At 48.2% G+C, this 19201-nt stretch overlaps 2 protein-coding genes and 2 pseudogenes across 2 annotated transcripts; 3 read left to right on the forward strand and 1 right to left on the reverse strand.

Annotated features, from left to right (window-relative positions):
- Positions 1 to 476: 476 nt before the first annotated feature.
- Positions 477 to 4815, reverse strand: LOC123170341 (xyloglucan endotransglycosylase/hydrolase protein 8-like; annotated as a pseudogene).
- Positions 4816 to 10530: 5715 nt separating this feature from the next.
- Positions 10531 to 12643, forward strand: LOC123166674 (F-box protein At2g02240). The gene is made up of 3 exons (XM_044584474.1): positions 10531 to 10943; positions 11021 to 11112; positions 11688 to 12643. The coding sequence occupies exons 1-3, from the start codon at positions 10680 to 10682 to the stop codon at positions 12118 to 12120; spliced, it is 789 nt and encodes a 262-aa protein (XP_044440409.1). The 5' UTR covers positions 10531 to 10679; the 3' UTR covers positions 12121 to 12643.
- A 2500-nt stretch (positions 12644 to 15143) lies between these two features.
- On the forward strand, positions 15144 to 16518 carry LOC123166676 (F-box protein PP2-B10-like; annotated as a pseudogene).
- Positions 16519 to 16663: 145 nt separating this feature from the next.
- On the forward strand, positions 16664 to 17737 carry LOC123166675 (xyloglucan endotransglycosylase/hydrolase protein 8-like). The gene is made up of 2 exons (XM_044584475.1): positions 16664 to 16859; positions 16961 to 17737. The coding sequence occupies exons 1-2, from the start codon at positions 16719 to 16721 to the stop codon at positions 17519 to 17521; spliced, it is 702 nt and encodes a 233-aa protein (XP_044440410.1). The 5' UTR covers positions 16664 to 16718; the 3' UTR covers positions 17522 to 17737.
- Positions 17738 to 19201: the final 1464 nt, after the last annotated feature.

Raw genomic sequence — 19201 nt, forward strand, 5'->3', positions numbered from 1 at the left:
TCACGGCTCTACAGTTTTGTGCCAAAAATCACTAATTTTAAGCCTAATTTTTTGCAAAAAACACTGGTCGCCGGCTTAGGACGTTTTGAGCACGATTATGACAGGTGGGTCCCGCTGGATAGAGTGACATGGCATAGGAAAAGGCCAATTACACCCTGATACATTTATGATTTGCAAAAAGACCCTTGGAAAGAAAGCAATCAGGTCCTCCGTGACATTCATCTCGCACCGGTCCGGTGGTGGACGCCGGCGGCCACTCCCTCTCCAGGCAGCTACCGTTGAGAGCCGGGGGGAAGGTGGCGTGAGGCCGCCCCGGTCGGAAGAGCAAGAAGGGACATTGTTAATCTTAATCCCTCTGTAAGAATAAGTAACGAAATCAAGAACACTAGAGCTGACCCAAGACCAAGAAACAAAAAGGAATGAATGGACAACAGATAATTTGTGCGGAACGGAGGCGTGAACTCAATGAGTTGAGTTCAGCCGCGTGCGCACTCGGCGGGGAAGCCCTGCGGGAACCGCCAGCCGTCGTCGCAGTAGTTGTAGTGCATGTAGTCGCGCCTGGCCCATGCGACGGTGCCGCGCCCGGCGTCGTCGAGCTGCCGGTTCATCCAGCGGTCGGTGCCGGCGGGGCAGGAGAGCGGGCCGCCCTCCCCGCCGTTTGGGGCGGGCACGCAGGCGTCGGCGGAGTAGGCGTGGTAGGAGACGACGAAGGGCGCGCCGGACCAGTCGACGGGGACCTTGCCCTTCTGCGTGGCCCAGAAGCTGCCGTCCCAGAGCGTGGCGTGCACGGACATGGGCTTGGCGCCCTTCCGTGAAGGGCGGGTCAGCGTAGCGCTTGAAGGAAGCTGCGGATGAAGAGGTCGTCCACCTTGAAGAGGACGTTCTTGTGGTTCCAGATGATGGTGTAGGTGTGGAAGTCGGCGGTCGGGAACTGGTGCTCCTTCTTGCCGTCGCCGTTGGCCCACACGTTGGTGTTGAGCACCACCGGCTGCCCCGTGGCGTTGCCCGTGAACTCCATGTCGATCTCTGCTTCTTGGAACGGAGGAGACGAGGAGGCGAGCTGGCCAGTGGAAAGTGGAAGTGGAACCAGTATAACTCCAGTGCCGTTTCTCGGACTGTACGTACGGAGGAGAGACGTGACGGCCGCGGAGGTTGGCGACGTGCGCGTATGAATCAATCGATGAAGGAACCAAGAGGAGAAACAAACAAACAAACAAACAAATCGCTGGCTGAAACAAGATATCCTCTCTTCCTTGCGCGCTCGCCGCCTCTCCGGCCGCTCCATTTCTCAGCCCAAGAACCAACGCCGCCATCCATCCAAGCCTCTCCCTCCATTCATAAAAAAAGATATAACGATAAAGATAAACAAAAGAAGATCAACCGCAAATAGGGAGTCTTTCTATCTTCCACTTTTTCCATTCATTCATCTATTTATATATAAAAAGTGCTTGACGGGTTAATCAGAAAAAAGATAAATAAGCTAGAAATTACCATAATAATTAAAAACATCTGTTCGTTGATTTGGTGGACCCAGAACTTAAAAGACTGAATTAATGGATTAGATCTAAGGGCGCTCCATCTCAAAAATAAATAAATAAATTGCAGCTTTCCATAGCCTGTGCATGCGGCGGCTCAATCCTAAAATAATAGATTATGTGTACCCTTCAGAAAAGAACGTACACACCTTATATCTACCTACATGTCCCTTTTAATTTAAATAAATACTAGAAGATCTCACGTAACTAGAAGATCTCACGTAACTAGAAGATCTCATGCAAAACTGGTGGATTCGATTTATCCTATGTACACATCTTATCTCTATCTACAAGTCCTTTTAAAAAATATTTAAGAAAAAACTATTAGATCTCACGTCCTCCAAAAGAAAAAGAGAACTACCGCATCTCATATTCTAGATCTCACGTCCGTCAAAACAAAAAACAAAAAAAAATACTACATCTCACGTACAAAAAAGCTACTACTATATTTTTTCCCTAAAAAAACTACTACATCTCATGTATATTTTTTTAGTTGCATTTCATCTACAGAAAAAAAAACTACTAACAGATCTCACCTTTCCTTTAAGGAAAAAAACCTGCAGCCATTCTAAACTATACGTACGTGTGGCTGAATCCCAAAATGAAGATCGCAGCTGCCGTCCCTCAGAAAACAAAAACACATGCGCTAGGAAAAAAAAACTCAAACCCAGAATGAAGATCGCAGCCGCAGTCCCCGTTTTCATCGACCTCATGTAGCAGCCACCGCAATGAGTCTCTGCACCAGTGCTGCCAGTCTTACTTCAGGATCCGAGGTTACTTCTTCGCCGCCTAGCTACAAAGAAAAACTATCAACTCAAGATCTATTTTTGTAGAAAGAAAATCCTATGTTCAAGGCATCAATTCAAGATCTCATTCTCTAGGGTAAAAAAAAACTCTTCTCACGGCTACTATTCTCACTACATGTCCAATCCTGGCTGCCAGGTTGTTGCCTTTGATCCACCAACTTCCTCGATCCTAGCTGCGACAGTAGATGTATATGGACGGCAAAAAATAAAGGGACGTGAGACCTGCAGATCAAGAAATTAGACCTATCTCTGCTTGAACATGTGTTTGCCCATGGAGGACTATACGTAGCATTCTCAAGAGTCGCAATAAAGGGATGGACCAAGGGCAATATTATATAAATAAATAATCCTAAGGCATTATGAAAACACTTTTAGTATAATAATTCTTCAACAAGATGTTGGTACTGACCTTTTATTAGACGAGATAAGTACATGAAAATTTGTATACTACAAACCATCTTCAAAATAATAACTAACATATCAATTCTAACATGATATGGCAGGATGTATATGGTCTACTGATATGCATACGTAATGGAAACATGAATCATCATTTGATGGAAACAGGTCATTCATACCCAGCATCGGCGCTCAATATTATCTGATATGGGTATGGGTGCAACTGCCAATGTCGATCCCAAGCATGAATAAAGTGGATAGGCATAAACATATTAATATTTCCACTACATTAATTACATCGGTTCAATAGTACAAACACGGGAAAATGATAAGAAGAAGGGGGAAATATGACATCAACAAGAAAGGGGAAAACGTTGGACCTGCAGGCGGAAGACGACATCCCCTATAGAGGACGAAGACGACGTGTCAGCTGGCCTTAATTTTCACCAATATGGATGTGTCTTCTGGAGGATGAACTCAGTCCCGATCCAGGCTAGCTACGGGAGATGAGATCCATGCCCACAACAAATCAGCAACAGGACCGACGTTGCTCTTTGCGTAGCTAGACATAAGCCAGCGGCATGAATCAGGGAGTCAGCGGGGAAAAGGAGGGTGTCTTTGTTATATGAGTAGCTAGACATGAGACAGCGGCAGCAACCCAGCAGCCAATGCAGAAAGTAAGGAAAGAAGAAATGGAATAAAGGGAATCATGCAAGACCCGCCTCTGTGTGAATATGTGGACCATGGAGTTTGAGAGATGCCTGAACGCTATGTGCATCTAGCATGAGCCTGTCATTCAAGCACAAAAAAGTTATTTCTTTTATAATTAATGTACATCATCTATGGAAAATGTATATTGAATATACATAATTTTAGCGTAAATTATATAATTTTCGGTGATGCAAACTTTTTGAAAAATAAATCCATGCTAGCATATATTCTTGGGAATATGAAAAAAAATATGATTGTTAAAAAATCACCCATATTGACTCAATTTGATGCATGTGATACTTCTCTAAAAAACGTTATATACTAAAAATAAGAAACTCTAATACGCCTCAACGAGAATGTCAAGCCAGCGACACACCATGTACACATCACTGCAATCGCATTAAGCATACGTTGATTGGAGCATATAGCAATAAAACAACAGTTTAGCAACATAATAGCCTCCAGATATTTCCCTGAAATATCAAAGGGGTAACTCTTATATTCCTAAAGTCACCACTTCACGACCGGCCCAAAGAACTGGTAAATATGAACTTATTTCAAGCAAACTATATAAAATACTAGCCCGCGCGAAGAGCGGGCCACTTTGCTAGTTCATACAAAAAGGCTAATCCGTCTCAACCGGCCGGGCCATAATAGAATTTGCATCGCTAACACAAGTCTGTCCAACTAGGGAAGAGGGGAACCTACCTACCAAGACGCATGCCACCTGCAAGCAACATCCTAGTCGTCGCCAAAGCTGGTCTGCTGCTCCCTCCTTCCCGGCGCCCAAATCCCAAGTCGTAAGTCACACGCGCACCCCCGCACGCGGATGGATGCCTATCTCTTGTATATATAGAGAGAGATGGTGGCATGGTGAAGAGGACAAGGAGGGAGTGGGGTGGTCCATGGCCAGAGGGAAGGCGGATTGATGAGGTGGCGTAATCCTAGCCCTCCCTTAGGGTGGCCGGCTAATGGTTCAATGCGGTTGCATGCAGAAGACCAAGGATCAGGGGTAGTCTGCTAATGCAGTAGTCCCTGAATCTGCTTAACTATGAACTGAATAGAGTCGAGTAGTATATATATGTATGTAGAATGAGGTGACGGTGCCGGCGGAGTTGCCGGGGACGAGCTTCATCCGGATGCTGAACTCGCCGTAGAGGTACTTTTGCCCGGAGCCGAAGGCACCGCCGCCGGACTGCTGGGTGAGGATGAGCGACGCCACCTGCTGCCCCCTGCGCGTTGTAGTCCGCGCGCACGTTGCCGTCCGTGGTGAACTCCTCGTACAGCCACGAGTCCACCGCCGCCAGGAGCGCTAGGAGCACGGCGACCGACAAGGACACGGCCGGCGGCCGCGGCATAGCCATGATACTGTGCTCCGCTCTGCTTCTTGGAATGGAGGAGGTGAGGAGAAGGCTAGCTGGATAAGTGGCAATTGGAGTGGAACGAGTATAACTCCAGCGCGGTAGGTTAGGTGGCTCGTGTTTATATATGCTGCGCAGCTAAGCGCCTGTCACGGGCGGGCGGAGGCGGTGGTGATCACGCGTCATCGCTGTCTTTTTCCCGGGCCGTAGTCTCCGGGTTTCCGCGGCGGCCGCACATGGACACGGCAGGAGTCTCCGCTGGCCGCTGCGTTTGTTTTGGTGCGGCGGCCAAGGCACAGACAGGAGGTGTCGGCAGGGTGGACGTTTTTAGGCCGCAAAATTTCATGTTTTGACCCTTTTCTAAAAGGGCAGTGATCTGCGCCGGCGCACCGGCCCAACAGTTGGGCCGGTCTAGCCCCAGCCGTCAGCGTCAGATCTGGTCCCCTGCACCGTCAGATCCGTTCCTCCTCTCATCTCCTTCTTCAACCTCCCTTACGGGGAAAAGGACGGGTCCCCTCGTGCGCGTCGACGCCTCAACACGCGCCGACCGCCTCGCCTCGCCTCCTCACCGCCGGTCGCCCTCGCCGTCGGTCGCCTACAGTCGCCGCCCTCGCCGCTGGTCGTCCGCCCTCACCTATGTCGTCTTTGTTTGTTTCTGAAACCTCCATGGATGCAGCAGCGTGCGGCCATGGTTACGGCCGGTCGAGGTTGCAGCCCGCCGCGAGCCCGTAGCAGCTCGCCGGCGACCGGTTGCAGCATCCGCCCCTGCCCCCCGTGCTGGATCTCGCCACCGGAACAGAAATCCGTGCTGGGTCGCAGCTCGGCCGTGATGGATGTAGCAAAACATTATGCCGGTTGTAGCAAAAAACGATGCTAGTTGTAGCAAAACCGCGACGCCGGCTGTGTGTTGTAGCAAAACGTGACGCTAGTTGTAGCAAAATGCTATGCCAGTTGTAGCAAAAATCTATGCCGGTTGAAGCATGTAGCAAAACTGCAGCTTCAAACTTCTTATCTCAGCTGCGATCCCGCGATGACGATGATGCCGTTTTGCTGCAACCGTAGTAGATTTTTGCTACCACCGGCGATTGAATTTGCTACAACCGGTTCCAGCAAAAATTCGCCGTGGGGTGTAGTCTGCCATAGCTTACCGCTGCAGCCCGCCGTCGTCGTTGTAGCAAAAAAATGTTAACCGTATGTAGCTTCTGTGGTTGCCGATTGCAGCAAAAAAATGACATGGGTGTAGCAAACACAAAAAAAAAGTTTCCATCGTTTTCAGAAAAGCTTCGACTGTAGGTTGAAGCATTTCACACATACGATTGAAGCTTTCTCTACAACGGATGCAACTTTTCTGGCTATGCAGTGTATGGTTGTAGCTTTCTTTTTCAATGGTTGTAGCTTTTTTCATCTATGGTCGAAGCTTTTCTATCAACGGTTGCAGCTTTTTTCTTTGTAGCAGCCTTGGTTAATGCTTTCTCCATCGTTTCGGGTTGAAACTTTTTCATCAAGGGTTGTAGCATTTTATGTCGACGGTTGTAGCACTCCGCCATGCCAATGACTGCTTGCAGCTTTTGATGTATCTGGTTGAAGCTTTTTTCCATCTTGGTTTGAAGCATTTTGGTTAACGGTTGTAGCATGAGGGCGTGCGGCAGGTTCTGCAATGCCTCCGCCATGTCTGCAGCGCGAGCGCCGCCGTCCTCGCAGCTCGCCGTCACCATGCTCGCCATCCATGATGGTAGCTCTCCTGGGCACCGGTTGCAGCAGGCCACGACGCGGTCCCAGCTTCCGCCGGGGCCGGCGAGCGAGGACGGCGAACGGCGACGGGGACGGCCGGCGCGGGTGACCACCGGCGATGAGGACGGCCGGCGGGGGCGGCGAACGGCGACGAGGACGGCCAACTGAGGTAGGGACCGGCGAGATGAGAGAGAGAGGAAGCAGCGCAGCCCACCCATGGGTCGCGTGATGAGATCCGCGAGATCCGCAGCGCCACGTGGTTGCTCGCGAGTGGGTCGCGGTGTACGCGCGTGGACTGGACCGGCCAAAGCTTCGGCCGGTGCCCCGGCCCCAAACGTTTCCCTTTCTAAAACCTATTCGACATCTGACCCTAGTTTGAAATTTTTTCGAGATCTGACCCTTTTGCTACCGCCAAGGTCCATGGCAGTAGTAAACATCCCTAACGCCAAACGAACTGGCGGTAGCCTGTATAACCCTACCGCCAAGGTGCTTGGCGGGAGGCATGAGCACGCACTGCGTTCAACACTTGGCGGTAAGGCATGCAACCCTACCGCCAGGGACCTTGGCGGTAGGCTGTTAGACCCTACGGCCATGGACCTTGGCAGTAGCAAAAAGGGTCAGATCTCGAAATTTTATCAGACTAGGGTCAGATCTCAAAAAGATATCAGAAAAGGATCAAAACACGAAATTTAGCCTTTTTACGCGGGGTCGGTGACCGGCCGCTGCCAAGCTTCCGATGGTGATAAGAGCATCTAAAACCGGGGTCTCAGACGTCCCGGCCGATGGTCTGATCACTGACCAGTTAATCAATCTCGTCCCAACAGGCGTCTCAAACGGGCCTCAAATGCCCGGGCAGATTGGTGCCCCTCATATCCAGCTTAAATATGGAGCAGATATGAGGAGGCCTTGGGGCATCCTTCATGTCGGACTTTCGGCCGGGTCACACACGGAATCGCCCAGAACACCAACAGTCCGGTGGGCGTCTCCTCCGGAGGGGGTGTGGACGTCGCGTGACGCCCCTCCGACTTGCTGCCCGAGTCCAAAGTCCAGCTATTTAAGTCAGCCGGTGTCCCCAGCCCTAGCCGCAACCTCTTCCTCCCACTCAGTGTCGCCAGCCCGAGCATATTTCTCTCCATCTCCACCTCCCTCTTCCCTCGCCGTCCGACATGGCCCGATAGAAGAAGACCACCTATGCTATGCTAACGACGGAGCGCCGCTTCCAGATCGAGTAGGAGATCCGGGTGAGACGCGTCGCCCAGATCGCAGCAGACCTGCATTCGGACCCGCCAGAGACGAAGGAGGAGGAGGAAGGGGGAGCAACAACCTAAGCATATGGAGGACGGATCCAGAGGAGGAGCTGGCATCGGTAACAGGCTTCACCAGGAGGAGGCCTTGGCCCGTCTCCCAACCGGTGGAGATGGTGCAGCAGACAATCATTCTGAAGTCCATCCAAGATGAGGCGTACGTGGAGTCCAACCAGCGCTTCCTCCGGCAAGAACAAGTGGAGACCTACATGCTCTTCGACGAGGTGGTACCGGAGATGGAGGTGGAGGTGGAGGAGGAGCCGGAGGAGTCGGAGTTGTGTCTGCCCCCTATGTACCAGGAGCCTAGGTGGTCGAGGATTAGTTGATCTACATACTATGTGGATGTTTTCTTTGCATGATTTTTATGATTTTAAAATTTCATATGAGGTGTTCGGAGGCAGAGAAAGTTATTTGAGGAGTGTCTAGTTACTGCCCGCGGACGCACTCGAAATAAGTTACATCCAATGGAATAAGTTTTATTTTTCATCGATCATATGTTAATTTCATATAAATAATCACCAATAAGGTAAAAAGGTTAATTTGAACTTTTCCTAGCAAATGTTTGTTTTTTTTATATATTCGCTCAATGGAAAATAAATATGTATTTGTCTTACTATCCGAGGTGAGTTGGGGTTTGTACGTTTGTACGTCCAACTCTCCCTCCCCACATCCTGCATTAACGCATTCAAATCAAATATTATCCAGACCTAACTAACCCAAAAAAAATTGCCTTCTTCCACCCATACCCCAATCAAATTAAATCTTACCAAAACCTCAATTAAATTAAAACTTTCCTTGTGTTTCCCTACCCATACTCAAATAAATCAAATCAAATCTTACCAAAATCTAGAATATGCTTGGTGTAATATTTATGTGGGACACAATTGATTTTGAACCACTAAAATATGTGTGCCTCCATTGCAACACACAGACAATTAGCTCGTAGTGCATACTAGAGTAATATCAAGATATACTTTAAATTTCAAGTTCAAAGGATGCTCCAGTTAGAAAACAATGTATAGTCCAACTTTTGTGAAACTGTTTAAAATTTTAAACGCAAAGGCTTGAGGCCGTATCATGGCATCATGCCAAATTTATATTTTCAGACATTGTTTACCTTTTCCTGATTGTATAAATAAATGCAAGTGAGGGTCTTAATTTTCGAGAACAACTATTTGATATTTTTTTCATGCATTTCATGAATAACATCAACCAAGTCACTTGAGAACTCACAATTGACCATGCAACAATGGAAAACAGTTGTCTGTTATTATTTAGGGAACGTGTACTACCTTCATTCTAGTGAATAAGGCATGCCTGTATTCTGAAATTTAGTTTTTTATAGACTAACTAGTTAATAGCCAGTGCGATATCACGAGAAAGAATACGTATTCTAGTGGTTCAATATCAATCGTTTCTAATGTATACTTCTAGACATTCTCATGGACATTAGTAGGCATTGTGTGAACTCTTTTAGCATATTCCTTTCTCCCTCCAACCCTCCCTCACTCTCGCCCTCTCCCACCCTGTCTCATTCTTTGTCACAAATTCTTAGTTTTTTTAATTCCTTTTTTTAGGTTTGTGAATTTTGACTTTTGAATTCATATATTTTATCAAATCCGTGAGTTTTTTATTTTCTCAACCTTTCTAAATTCGTAAATAAATTTCAATTTATGAAAAACAGAAGGAAAACACGCAAACATTTTTTTGGAGGAATACAAAAAAAACGCGTTGGAGGAACCCTATTGGGCCGGCCCACCATGCTAACGATCGAGCTGGTCCTATAGGCGACGCAAGCCGTATTGCTCGCAGCGAGCAATACATAGCAGCGGCCCTATCACTGCAAAAAGCATTTTCAGAAGATGGGCCAGGGCCCAAAAAAGTCCCTAAGAGGATGCACCACCGTCATTAGTTACGTGATTTAAAAATTATACCACTGAAAACTTTCTCCGAATATGAATTCAGCGATAGTATTTCATCGCACATAATCTATATTTTATATTAATTAAATTTATGGTTGCAGTAAATTCATGAAATGTGCATGCAACTTATTCACTGGAACGGCTGGAACGAGCCTGCCTGATATTGCGTGATGATAGAGGTGCCATCCTTTTTTTTTTCAGCTGGCCGGTCCTTGTGTTCGTTTGCCGATGCGTTGGATATAGAGCAATCCGCCTGCAATGAGGGCTCACATTCGCCTTGCAATGGACCTCTCCATGAATTGTACCGGAGGCTGACTGTACAGAGGCCAAGAACCTGATTTCTCAAGGACATGCAGGGCGATCGCGATACACAATGATGGTGGATACTATCTTGAGAACACTACAGGATGACAGAGATGAAGATCACACATGCCATGCGAAGCGTGAACAAAATGATGTGAGCCACTTTGTAGCTAATTTTGGTAGGTGTGAGAATCGCACAGCTTTGTGGATTTCATGCAGAACTTTGTAAGGTGGATTGCCACTTGATTTTGAGTAATAAAAGACACCCTATTTCCGGTCAAAAAATATACAGCTAGCAGAACATATCCACTGGAATAGATGGAGTAAAACAAAGCCGCTGACATAAGCCGACCCGCCAAGTCTTGCTAGCCACTGGAATAGATGGAGTAAAACAAAGACTTTGGAGTACTCCTGCTGGGTCTCTGACTCTCAACCAATCAATGAATGCAAGGCCTGGATGCAGTTTTGCAAAGACCTCGAGAAGACTTGACATTCTCAAATGCATCTGCTTCTCCCCAAATAAAATAAATATCCTTACATTTCATCTTGCAAGTGCTTCCTGCATCGTCGTCCGACCAAGGCGGCTGCAAAGGAGGAGGAGGAGCAGATGGAGGCATGCGAGATCGCCCGCCTGCTGGAGGAGCTCCTGTCGGCAGCCTTATCCCGCACGTCGCCGCGCGACGCCTGCCGTGCCGCGGCTGTCTCCGCGGCCTTCGGGACGGCGGCCGACTCCGACGCCGTCTGGGCCTGCTTCCTGCCCAGCGGTCGTGACCTCCCGCTGCTCGCTGACGGAGAGCAGCTGCCATGCAGGAAGAAGGACCTGTTCCTCCGCCTCTCCGGCAGCCCGGTCCTCCTCCCAGGCGGACTCCTGGTACGTACACACGTTAGGCGGATCACCCAGCCCAACAACAAATTTTGTTTTTGGGCTAATCAATTGGTCGCATCCAGAGCATGTGGCTGGACAGAGAGACCGGCGCCGGGTGCTACATGGTGCCGGCGAGGGAGCTGTCCATCGGATGGGGCGCTCTCGCCGACTCGAGGTACCTTCCTTCCTTCCGTTACTCTGTCCTTTGAGTTCCGTCGCAGCTAGCTTATTTTGGTCAATGAACAATGATGCTAGCTAGCTCGTCTAATTCCATACTAGTACATACTCTGAATATTTAATCGTGGCCCATGACTGAGTCTTGACTACATTATACTTCCTCTGCTCCTAAATATAAGTCCTTTTAGAGATTTCAATAAAAAACTACATACATGTTTCTCAAAAAAAAAAACTACATACAAAGCAAAATGAGTGAATCTACACTCTAAAATACGTCTACGTACATCTGTATGTATGTAGTTCCTCATTGCAATCTTTAAAAAGACTTATATTTAGGAACGAAGAAAGTATATGTATATGAGGAATTAAACAATCATGAAAGAAAGTACTCCCTTCGAAAATAAATGTTGGGGTTTTAGATCTAACAGAGGGAGTAGCAGTTAGTTCCCATCATCAGTTGGCTTTGCAACTTTTGTTCCCTTTGTGCTAGATGGGTTTTATCCAACTTAATTATGATATCTTTTGATCTTCATCTTCGTTAAGAATCCTAAATGTATATGTGTTCAACTCCAGGTCTTCCGAGAGTGCTGAACTCATACTAGTTTGCTGGCTGTATATCCGCGGCAAGATAGATAGCAAGATGCTCTCCCAAGGCTCAATATACTCAGTGTACAGGGTGTACAAGTTTGCCAATTATTTGTATGGATTGTCCGACGGTTACTACGGGCTAGAATTGCCGGTCCAGAAGGCATCAGTGAGCGTCGGAGACAACCACCAAATCCGCAAGGTCTGCATCCATCCTAACCAGCAAAGAAGCATGAGACGGAACTGTCATGCAACGCTTCCTCACAAAAGAGCTGATGGTTGGATGGAGCTGGAGCTGGGCGAGTTTGTTTGCGAGGGGCATGAAGATGGGGACGTGTCGTTCGGTCTATCAGAGATGAAAGATTTGAGTAGGAAGAACGGTCTTATCGTGCAGGGTATTGAGATTAGGCATAAGATTTGAGGAGGCATCCATGCCCGAATCCGAGCCAGTCCTGGTAGACAGGGAGATAGACAACCTAGTGGCTGGCGATGACCTACATCGAGTGATGGGTGTAGTTTTTGCGCTCATCACACCGTTGGTTAAATCAGAAAATCCCATAATTATTTAGAAATTCACTCCGATATTGTCACTAATGAATAACGAATACGAGAGATCGTGAAGTCTTTGGTTGAATATGTTTCTGCGGGACATAAACATGGAAAGAAAGCATCACTTATAAGGTAAAAATAAAAATGAAGGAAGAAAGGAAGGAATTGGAGACACAACAAACCAACCAGAGTGCAAGACGACGTTCGGTACGAGCGAACGCTTGTACCGATCTCCAGAAGGTCCAACTGGTCAACCTTTATAAAGGGGTCAATACTAGAATCCCGGCTAAGAGAGCACCATTTGGGAAACAGAACACCGGAACCATCTTCCAACTCTCGCCCTCACTATTTCCCATCTCATATCCTTAGTCGCCACCATCATCACTGCAGCAATCCCTCTCCAAGTTAGTCATACCTGTAATCATGTATCTCAGCCGACAAGTATTGTAAAACATATTACAAATAAAGCCTTCCTCTTTATGTCTTCTTCAGTGAGTTCATCTTGTGATCCGATCATCATGTGTGAGTAATTCCGTAAGGTAATAGTTGAGGCGTCCCTTTGCAACCCGATGTGTTTGTACAAGGCATCGACTAAATGACTTTGACTATTTAACATCATGTATGTGCCCGTTTGTAAAGGAGTTGTCTCTTGTCTTCTTCTCGTTCTAAGGCCCTGTGAGTTCCTAGGATCCCGTATATCTATCAAGGAGGAGGTAAGAACTGAGGAGGACACATAACTACGCTGCTCCTTCGCCTACTAATTCCTTTAGATTGGATTTGCAGAAAACTAGTTTGAATACCAAATCCCTTTACTTTCTATATTCAATGAGAATCAGATGAGCTTCCTTTTTCTATCTTTTTTTTCTTCTAAAACTGTTTTTTGAACTAAATTTGCAGAGTCTCGCATGCCTCGTCTTCCGAACTCTGCCTCTCCTCACAATCAGCTCCAAAGGGCCTGCAGCTCAGCGAGGAGTGGCTCTACCTGAAGAATGAAGACCTTCTAATGGCCTGACAACTCCTTGGCCCATTAATAGGTACAACAATTTTAATTTTTTTAACAAATTCTATAAAATAGTATATACTTTCCAATAATTTTTGAAATCAAATTCTTAAAAGTCTTAACTAATTTTAGAAGAATGCTTGTGTAATTTTTTGTTCGTACATTGAAAAATGGTCATATAATTGCATTTATAATTGTTGTCACATTTATTTGTTTTTTCCTTTTTTCATATATAACTTTAAAAATATAACACTCATGTATATTGTTTTAAGAGTCAATTACACAACAGGTGTCTGAACTTGGCGAGAAAAATCAGTTTGGTGCTAAAACTTGCGGCATACATTGAACCGGTGACAAAACTTGGCTTGGGCGTGCATCTACGGTGCTAATCACGTTTGTATACGCACAGTGTGCTGACGAGGAACGCCAACGTGGCGCCGGACCCAGCGTCGGTGACTGGAAGGCGGGGAGTATGGCGTGTGGCCTGGTTTTTGTGGAAAGCACCATGGCATTTTTTCTTCACAGAAAAGCCCCTGAATAAATACCAAATCTTGCAAAAATACCATGAAACTTAACAACGTCTCTATGACCCTTGGGGCCCACCCGTCAGTAAACAATAGGAAGAGATATTAATATATGTAGAAAAAGATGTGCGCTGTGGTTCGCACCATAGACATCACACTACGAAGATGGCAATGCTAACCATTGCACCAAGTCTAGCTTGGTGTCAACAGGGGATAGTTAGATACGTGAGCTCACCCTAACAAGACTGCCATGTGGGCCCTAGTGTCAGTGACTGGGCCACACAGGCGAGAGCGTGTGCGATGGAATTTTTTTTTTCGCACAAAAGAGACCCTCGATTTTTCTTTAAAAATAACCTGAGACGTCACTAAACATCTCTATGACCTTTGGGTCCCATCCTGCAGGATACATTACAAAGATCAAATTGATATGCAAAATACTGTGCCTCACAGGTTTGAACCAAAGACACCCAAAAGTATTTATGGTGTTCATGTGAGGTACAATATTGTGCCTCACAGGTTCGAACCAAAGGCACCCAAAATATATGTGTTTACTTTACGAGAAATATTCATATTGAAAATAATGTTCATGTAATTCTAAAAAATATTTATGTATTACTTGGAAAAAATTTATAAAACTAAAAGAACAAATATGAAATATAATAGTATTTATCAATTGGAAAAACTATGGTGTGCAAAATGGGGCGCGGTCGCTCCAGGTCATTTAAGCCGCATGTGCGTGATTATAGATATTAAGCACTGCTATCCCGTATAAACATCAGCGTGGCTTTGGTGTTGTGGCTAGCATGATGGTTTTGTTGTCGTGAGGTCGCGGGTTCGAAATGGCACTCGTTTTGGATATTAATATCCTTTTGTACTGTTTCCTGATGGGTGGGCCCCAAGGGCCATAGAGATGTAATTACGTTTCAAGGGATTTTTCCAAGATTTGTATTCAGTCAGGGGCTTTTTTGAAGAAAAAATAATTTCAGGGTGTTTTCTGTAAAAAAACACAGGCCACACAACCGCCTTCGAGTCACTGACACTAGGGCCCGCGCCATGTTGGCGTGCCTCATCAGCACACCATGCGTATACAAACATGATTAGCACTGTAGATGCACGCCCAAGCCAACTTTTGTCATCGGTTCAATGTATGCCGCAAGTTTTAGCACCAAACTGACTTTTCTTGCCAAGTTCAGGCACCCATGGTGTAATTGACTCTTGTTTTAAAGTTTGGTTGGGCTAGTGCAGTTGGTTGAGGTCCGGAGCACAATGGATTTGGGCCGGACTGGGCACGTAGGGCTTAAATTTCAACTTTATTTCAGTCATCTGAGCCTGCATCCACGTGTGATGTCTAAACAGAAAATGTGTGATGTGTCTGCGAGTGCGACAATGTTAAGATAACTTTAGCTTGCTTCGCCCCGAATTAATGAAATCAATTTCCTCCCGAGTGCTTCGTCGCTAAGCCAAATTTCCTCCCGAGTGCTTCGTCGCTAAGCCTTTGGCAGCATTTCCACTAGTAGTAGATCGAACCGAGGAGGAGGAGGAAGAGGAACCCATGGAGTCCTGCGAGATCGCGCGCCTGCCGGAGGAGCTCGTGTCGGCGGCGCTCTCCCTCACGTCGCCGCGCGACGCCTGCCATGGTGCTGATCAATTCAACTGGTGCCATGGTGCTGCAGAGCATGTGGCTGGACAGGGAGAGCGGCGCCAAGTGCTACATGGTGTCGGCGAGGGAGCTGTCCATCGCTTGGCGCGACACACCGGAACACTGGACCTGGATCCCTCTCGACGACTCCAGGTTTCTTGCTTTCCTCCCTTTCCATTTTTCCTCGCTGTGCCCTTGCTACTGGACATGGTGTTGCTGAATTCGTTGTCATCTGTTTGCAGTCGAATTCGCTCATTTTGAAACTGTTGTTGCGTACGTAGTACTATATATAGCAATTTCAGTTGGGTTGAAGGCTCCGAGTTCTGAATTCTGACCACATATACAATACTGTATGAACGTACCATGGTGTATAATGTGAGCCAAAACCGAGAATAGTCACCAGCAGGAGTCATGACGAAATTAACAGTTGGTTATGATGATCACCAAAGTCAATTATATATTTGCAACTTAATTTGTTCTTTGAGTACTCGGTCGCGTGCGATGCTAGATGGTTTTCTGCAAACTTATGCTGTTGTTTGGCTCTCATCTTCGTTACGGATCCTAACCCAATATTTGACTCCAGGTTCTCTGAGAGTGCTGAACTCATCTGGGTTTGTTGGTTGGAAATCCGCGGCAAGATACACAGCAAGATGCTATCCCAAGGCTCAACTTATACCGTTTACATCGTGTACAAGCTGGCAGATGATTCCGATGGGCTGAACTTTCCGGTCAATGCATCGCTGAGCGTTAGAGGAAGCGTTATGGCATGCAAGGTCTGCCTCCAACGTAACCCGCACATGATCCATCCGGAGGACGTAGTGCTCCCTCATGAAAGGGTGGATGGTTGGATGGAGCTGGAGTTGGGTGAGTTTGTTTGTGAGGCGGGTGAAGATGGCGATGTCTCCTTCGGCCTGTCAGAGACTGAATGTTTGAACTGTAAGAGCGGTCTCATCTTGCAGGGCATCGAGATCAGGTGTAAGAACCAGATCAGTCTAATTAAGGAAATGAGCTTTCGGTATTAACCGAACGCATTCAGGGTTGTCCAATGTCCAGTGCATAGGGGAAATTAAGGAGACATATTTGTTCATCATGCTATTAAACTAATGTGCTATCTTAGATTTCATTCAGATAGATGAATCCTTTTTGTTTATTTAATATTATAAGAAAAAAACAGTTAATGAAGAGGGGAATATTACCCTCCCTGTATTATACATCGATCCTTCTTGAGGTGAATGAAGAGATCTGATCCATGTGGTCTTATAGTTCAGCCAGCACAACATTGTACTCGCATTGCAAAGCTTCTTTAGATGAAAGATAAGGTGCTCATCCTCACCCAGCAGTCCGGCGGCGGCGCCTTCGGCTCCCGGCGCAAGTACCTCCACGGCGAGTTCAGCATCCAGATGAAGCTCGTCCCCGGGAATTCCGCCGGCTCCGTCACCTCCTTCTACGTACGTATGCTACTTCGATTGAGATTGGAGCACAGAACACATACTTAGTTCAGCAGATTCGATTCAGAGACTGACTGATGCTACTTAATTGGTTGCCGCAGCTGTCGTCGGGCGACGGCCCCGGGCACGACGAGATCGACATGGAGTTCATGGGCAACGCCACGGGGCAGCCAGTGGTGCTCAACACCAACGTGTGGGCCAACGGCGACGGCAAGAAGGAGCACCAGTTCGACCTCTGGTTCGACCCGGCCGCCGACTTCCACACCTACACCATCATCTGGAACCACAAGAACGTCCTCTTCAAGGTGGACAACCTCTTCATCCGCAGCTTCAAGCGCTACGCCGACCTGCCCTACCCGGGCGCCAAGCCCATGTCGGTGCACGCCACGCTCTGGGACTGGGACGGCAGCTACTGGGCGACGCAGAAGGGCAAGGTCCCCGTGGACTGGTCCGGCGCGCCCTTCGTCGTCTCCTACCGCGCCTACTCCGTCGACGCCTGCGTGCCGGCGGACGGCGGGGAGGGCAGCCTGCTCTCCTGCCCCGCCGGCACGGACCGCTGGATGAACCGGCAGCTCGACGACGCCGAGCGCGGCACCGTCGCCTGGGCCAAGCGCGATTACATGCGCTACAACTACTGCGACGACGGCTGGCGATTCCCATAGGGCTTCCCCGCCGAGTGCGCACGCGGCTGAAGAACGCCGCCCCCCTTCTGCGGATTGTTCGTTATCCATTCATTTCTTGTTCCTTGGTCTTGGGTCACATCTAGTGTTCTTGATTTCGTTAACCCTCTGTTTATTCTTGCCTAGAGGGATTAGATTAGAGTAAACGATAATAAGGGTGAATTCTTCGAGTAAATATCGGAACACACATGGCGTCTGTCTCGGCAACTGTACTGTCAATCGGCCTCGGCTCTGATTTGAATTGCTTTGGAGTTCGCCGTAGATTTCTCTCCGTGTGTCCTGTTTTTAACCACCGGAACAACAGTGAATAAATGTTTTTAACCACCGGAACAACAGTAGATTTCCCTTCCTGGAAGTCACCGGTTAGCACTTAGCAGGAGGAGCTGATGAGTCTACTTCGGTTGCTGTCGTGTACGCTCCAGTCGGTGCTATTGCACCATGTTCGTTCATTTGGTTGGTGGTGCCACACCACATGATCTGCCGCCCTAAAAATGGGCAGATTCATGTGAGTTTAAGAGCGTACGTCCGCCCTTAAAATCGCTGACACCACTTGGTTGGTCGGACTATATGCACCAATGTATTAATGGGATCCAGGGAAAAAAAATCTTAGGTTGTTAATTATCATGTTTATTTTTGGGTGAGGTTTTGTGGCTATCATTGCACTGGTGGGCTCTTGTGGCATGATGATTGCTGGATATGCTCCCATGGATGCTTAAAGCAACTCTAGCAGACCCCGCAAAACGCCCCGGCCCGCAAAATAACCTCCAAATTGCGGGCCGGGCCAAAAAAATCTGCACGACCAGACCCCGCATCCGGCACCGGCCCGCAAAAATTTTTGCAGGGCGCGGCAAATCTTCTCCCCAACCTCTATCTTCACGGGCTGGGAGGCCGACCCGAGCTCAACCCCCATCCGGCGCGAGATTTGACGGGAGGGACATTTCCGCGCGCCCTTTCCCACTCCCCGCACCCTCCGCCACCATTGCCCCCCCCCCCTCCGAAAGCTCCGGCCGTCCCTCGCCGCCATGGGCGACCCCATGCTGTCCCCCGTCACCCTCGAGGTCGCGCACGCCCCTTCCCCTCGGGCGGATCTCGTCGCCGGCCAGGTTGGCCCCGCCGGCGTCGCCCAAGCACACGCCGCGCCTGCCAGCAAGCGGCAGGGCAACGTGCCTGTGCAGGGCGGGAATCCAGCGGCCCCCGCCGCGATGGCCCGCGCTCCGGGCGCCAATGCCGCTGTGTGATCCCGGCCGGCGGCGGAGAAGGCCGGCAAGGCCGCGGGCGAAAAGCGGAGGAAGGTTCCGACTTCAAGGAAGCCATCTTCTTCAACCTCTCACTCAATCCCCCTGCAAGGAGGTGCTCCGGCGATGCCGTTCAACGGTGCCGCTCCCCCCGCGAGCGAGGTGTTCGACGAAATGGCCGGAAGGTATATCTCTTCGGACTTCGGCGATTCTCTTTCATTTTCGCCATTGTTTTCGATAGCTCGTGACTTGTTATCGTTCGCTATAGCGGTGGTTCGAACAATGCAACAACCGAGTTCGTGAACTTGTTGGACACAAACGCGGTTGACATTGATCAAGCCCCTTTCGAACCTTTCGACTACAATGAAACGGAGGGCGGCGTGGACGATCATGGTTGTGCGGACGAGTTGGAGGAGATCGAAGCGGA

This window comes from Triticum aestivum, chromosome 7D (genome assembly GCF_018294505.1).
Source record: "Triticum aestivum cultivar Chinese Spring chromosome 7D, IWGSC CS RefSeq v2.1, whole genome shotgun sequence".
Taxonomy (NCBI): Eukaryota; Viridiplantae; Streptophyta; class Magnoliopsida; order Poales; family Poaceae; genus Triticum; species Triticum aestivum.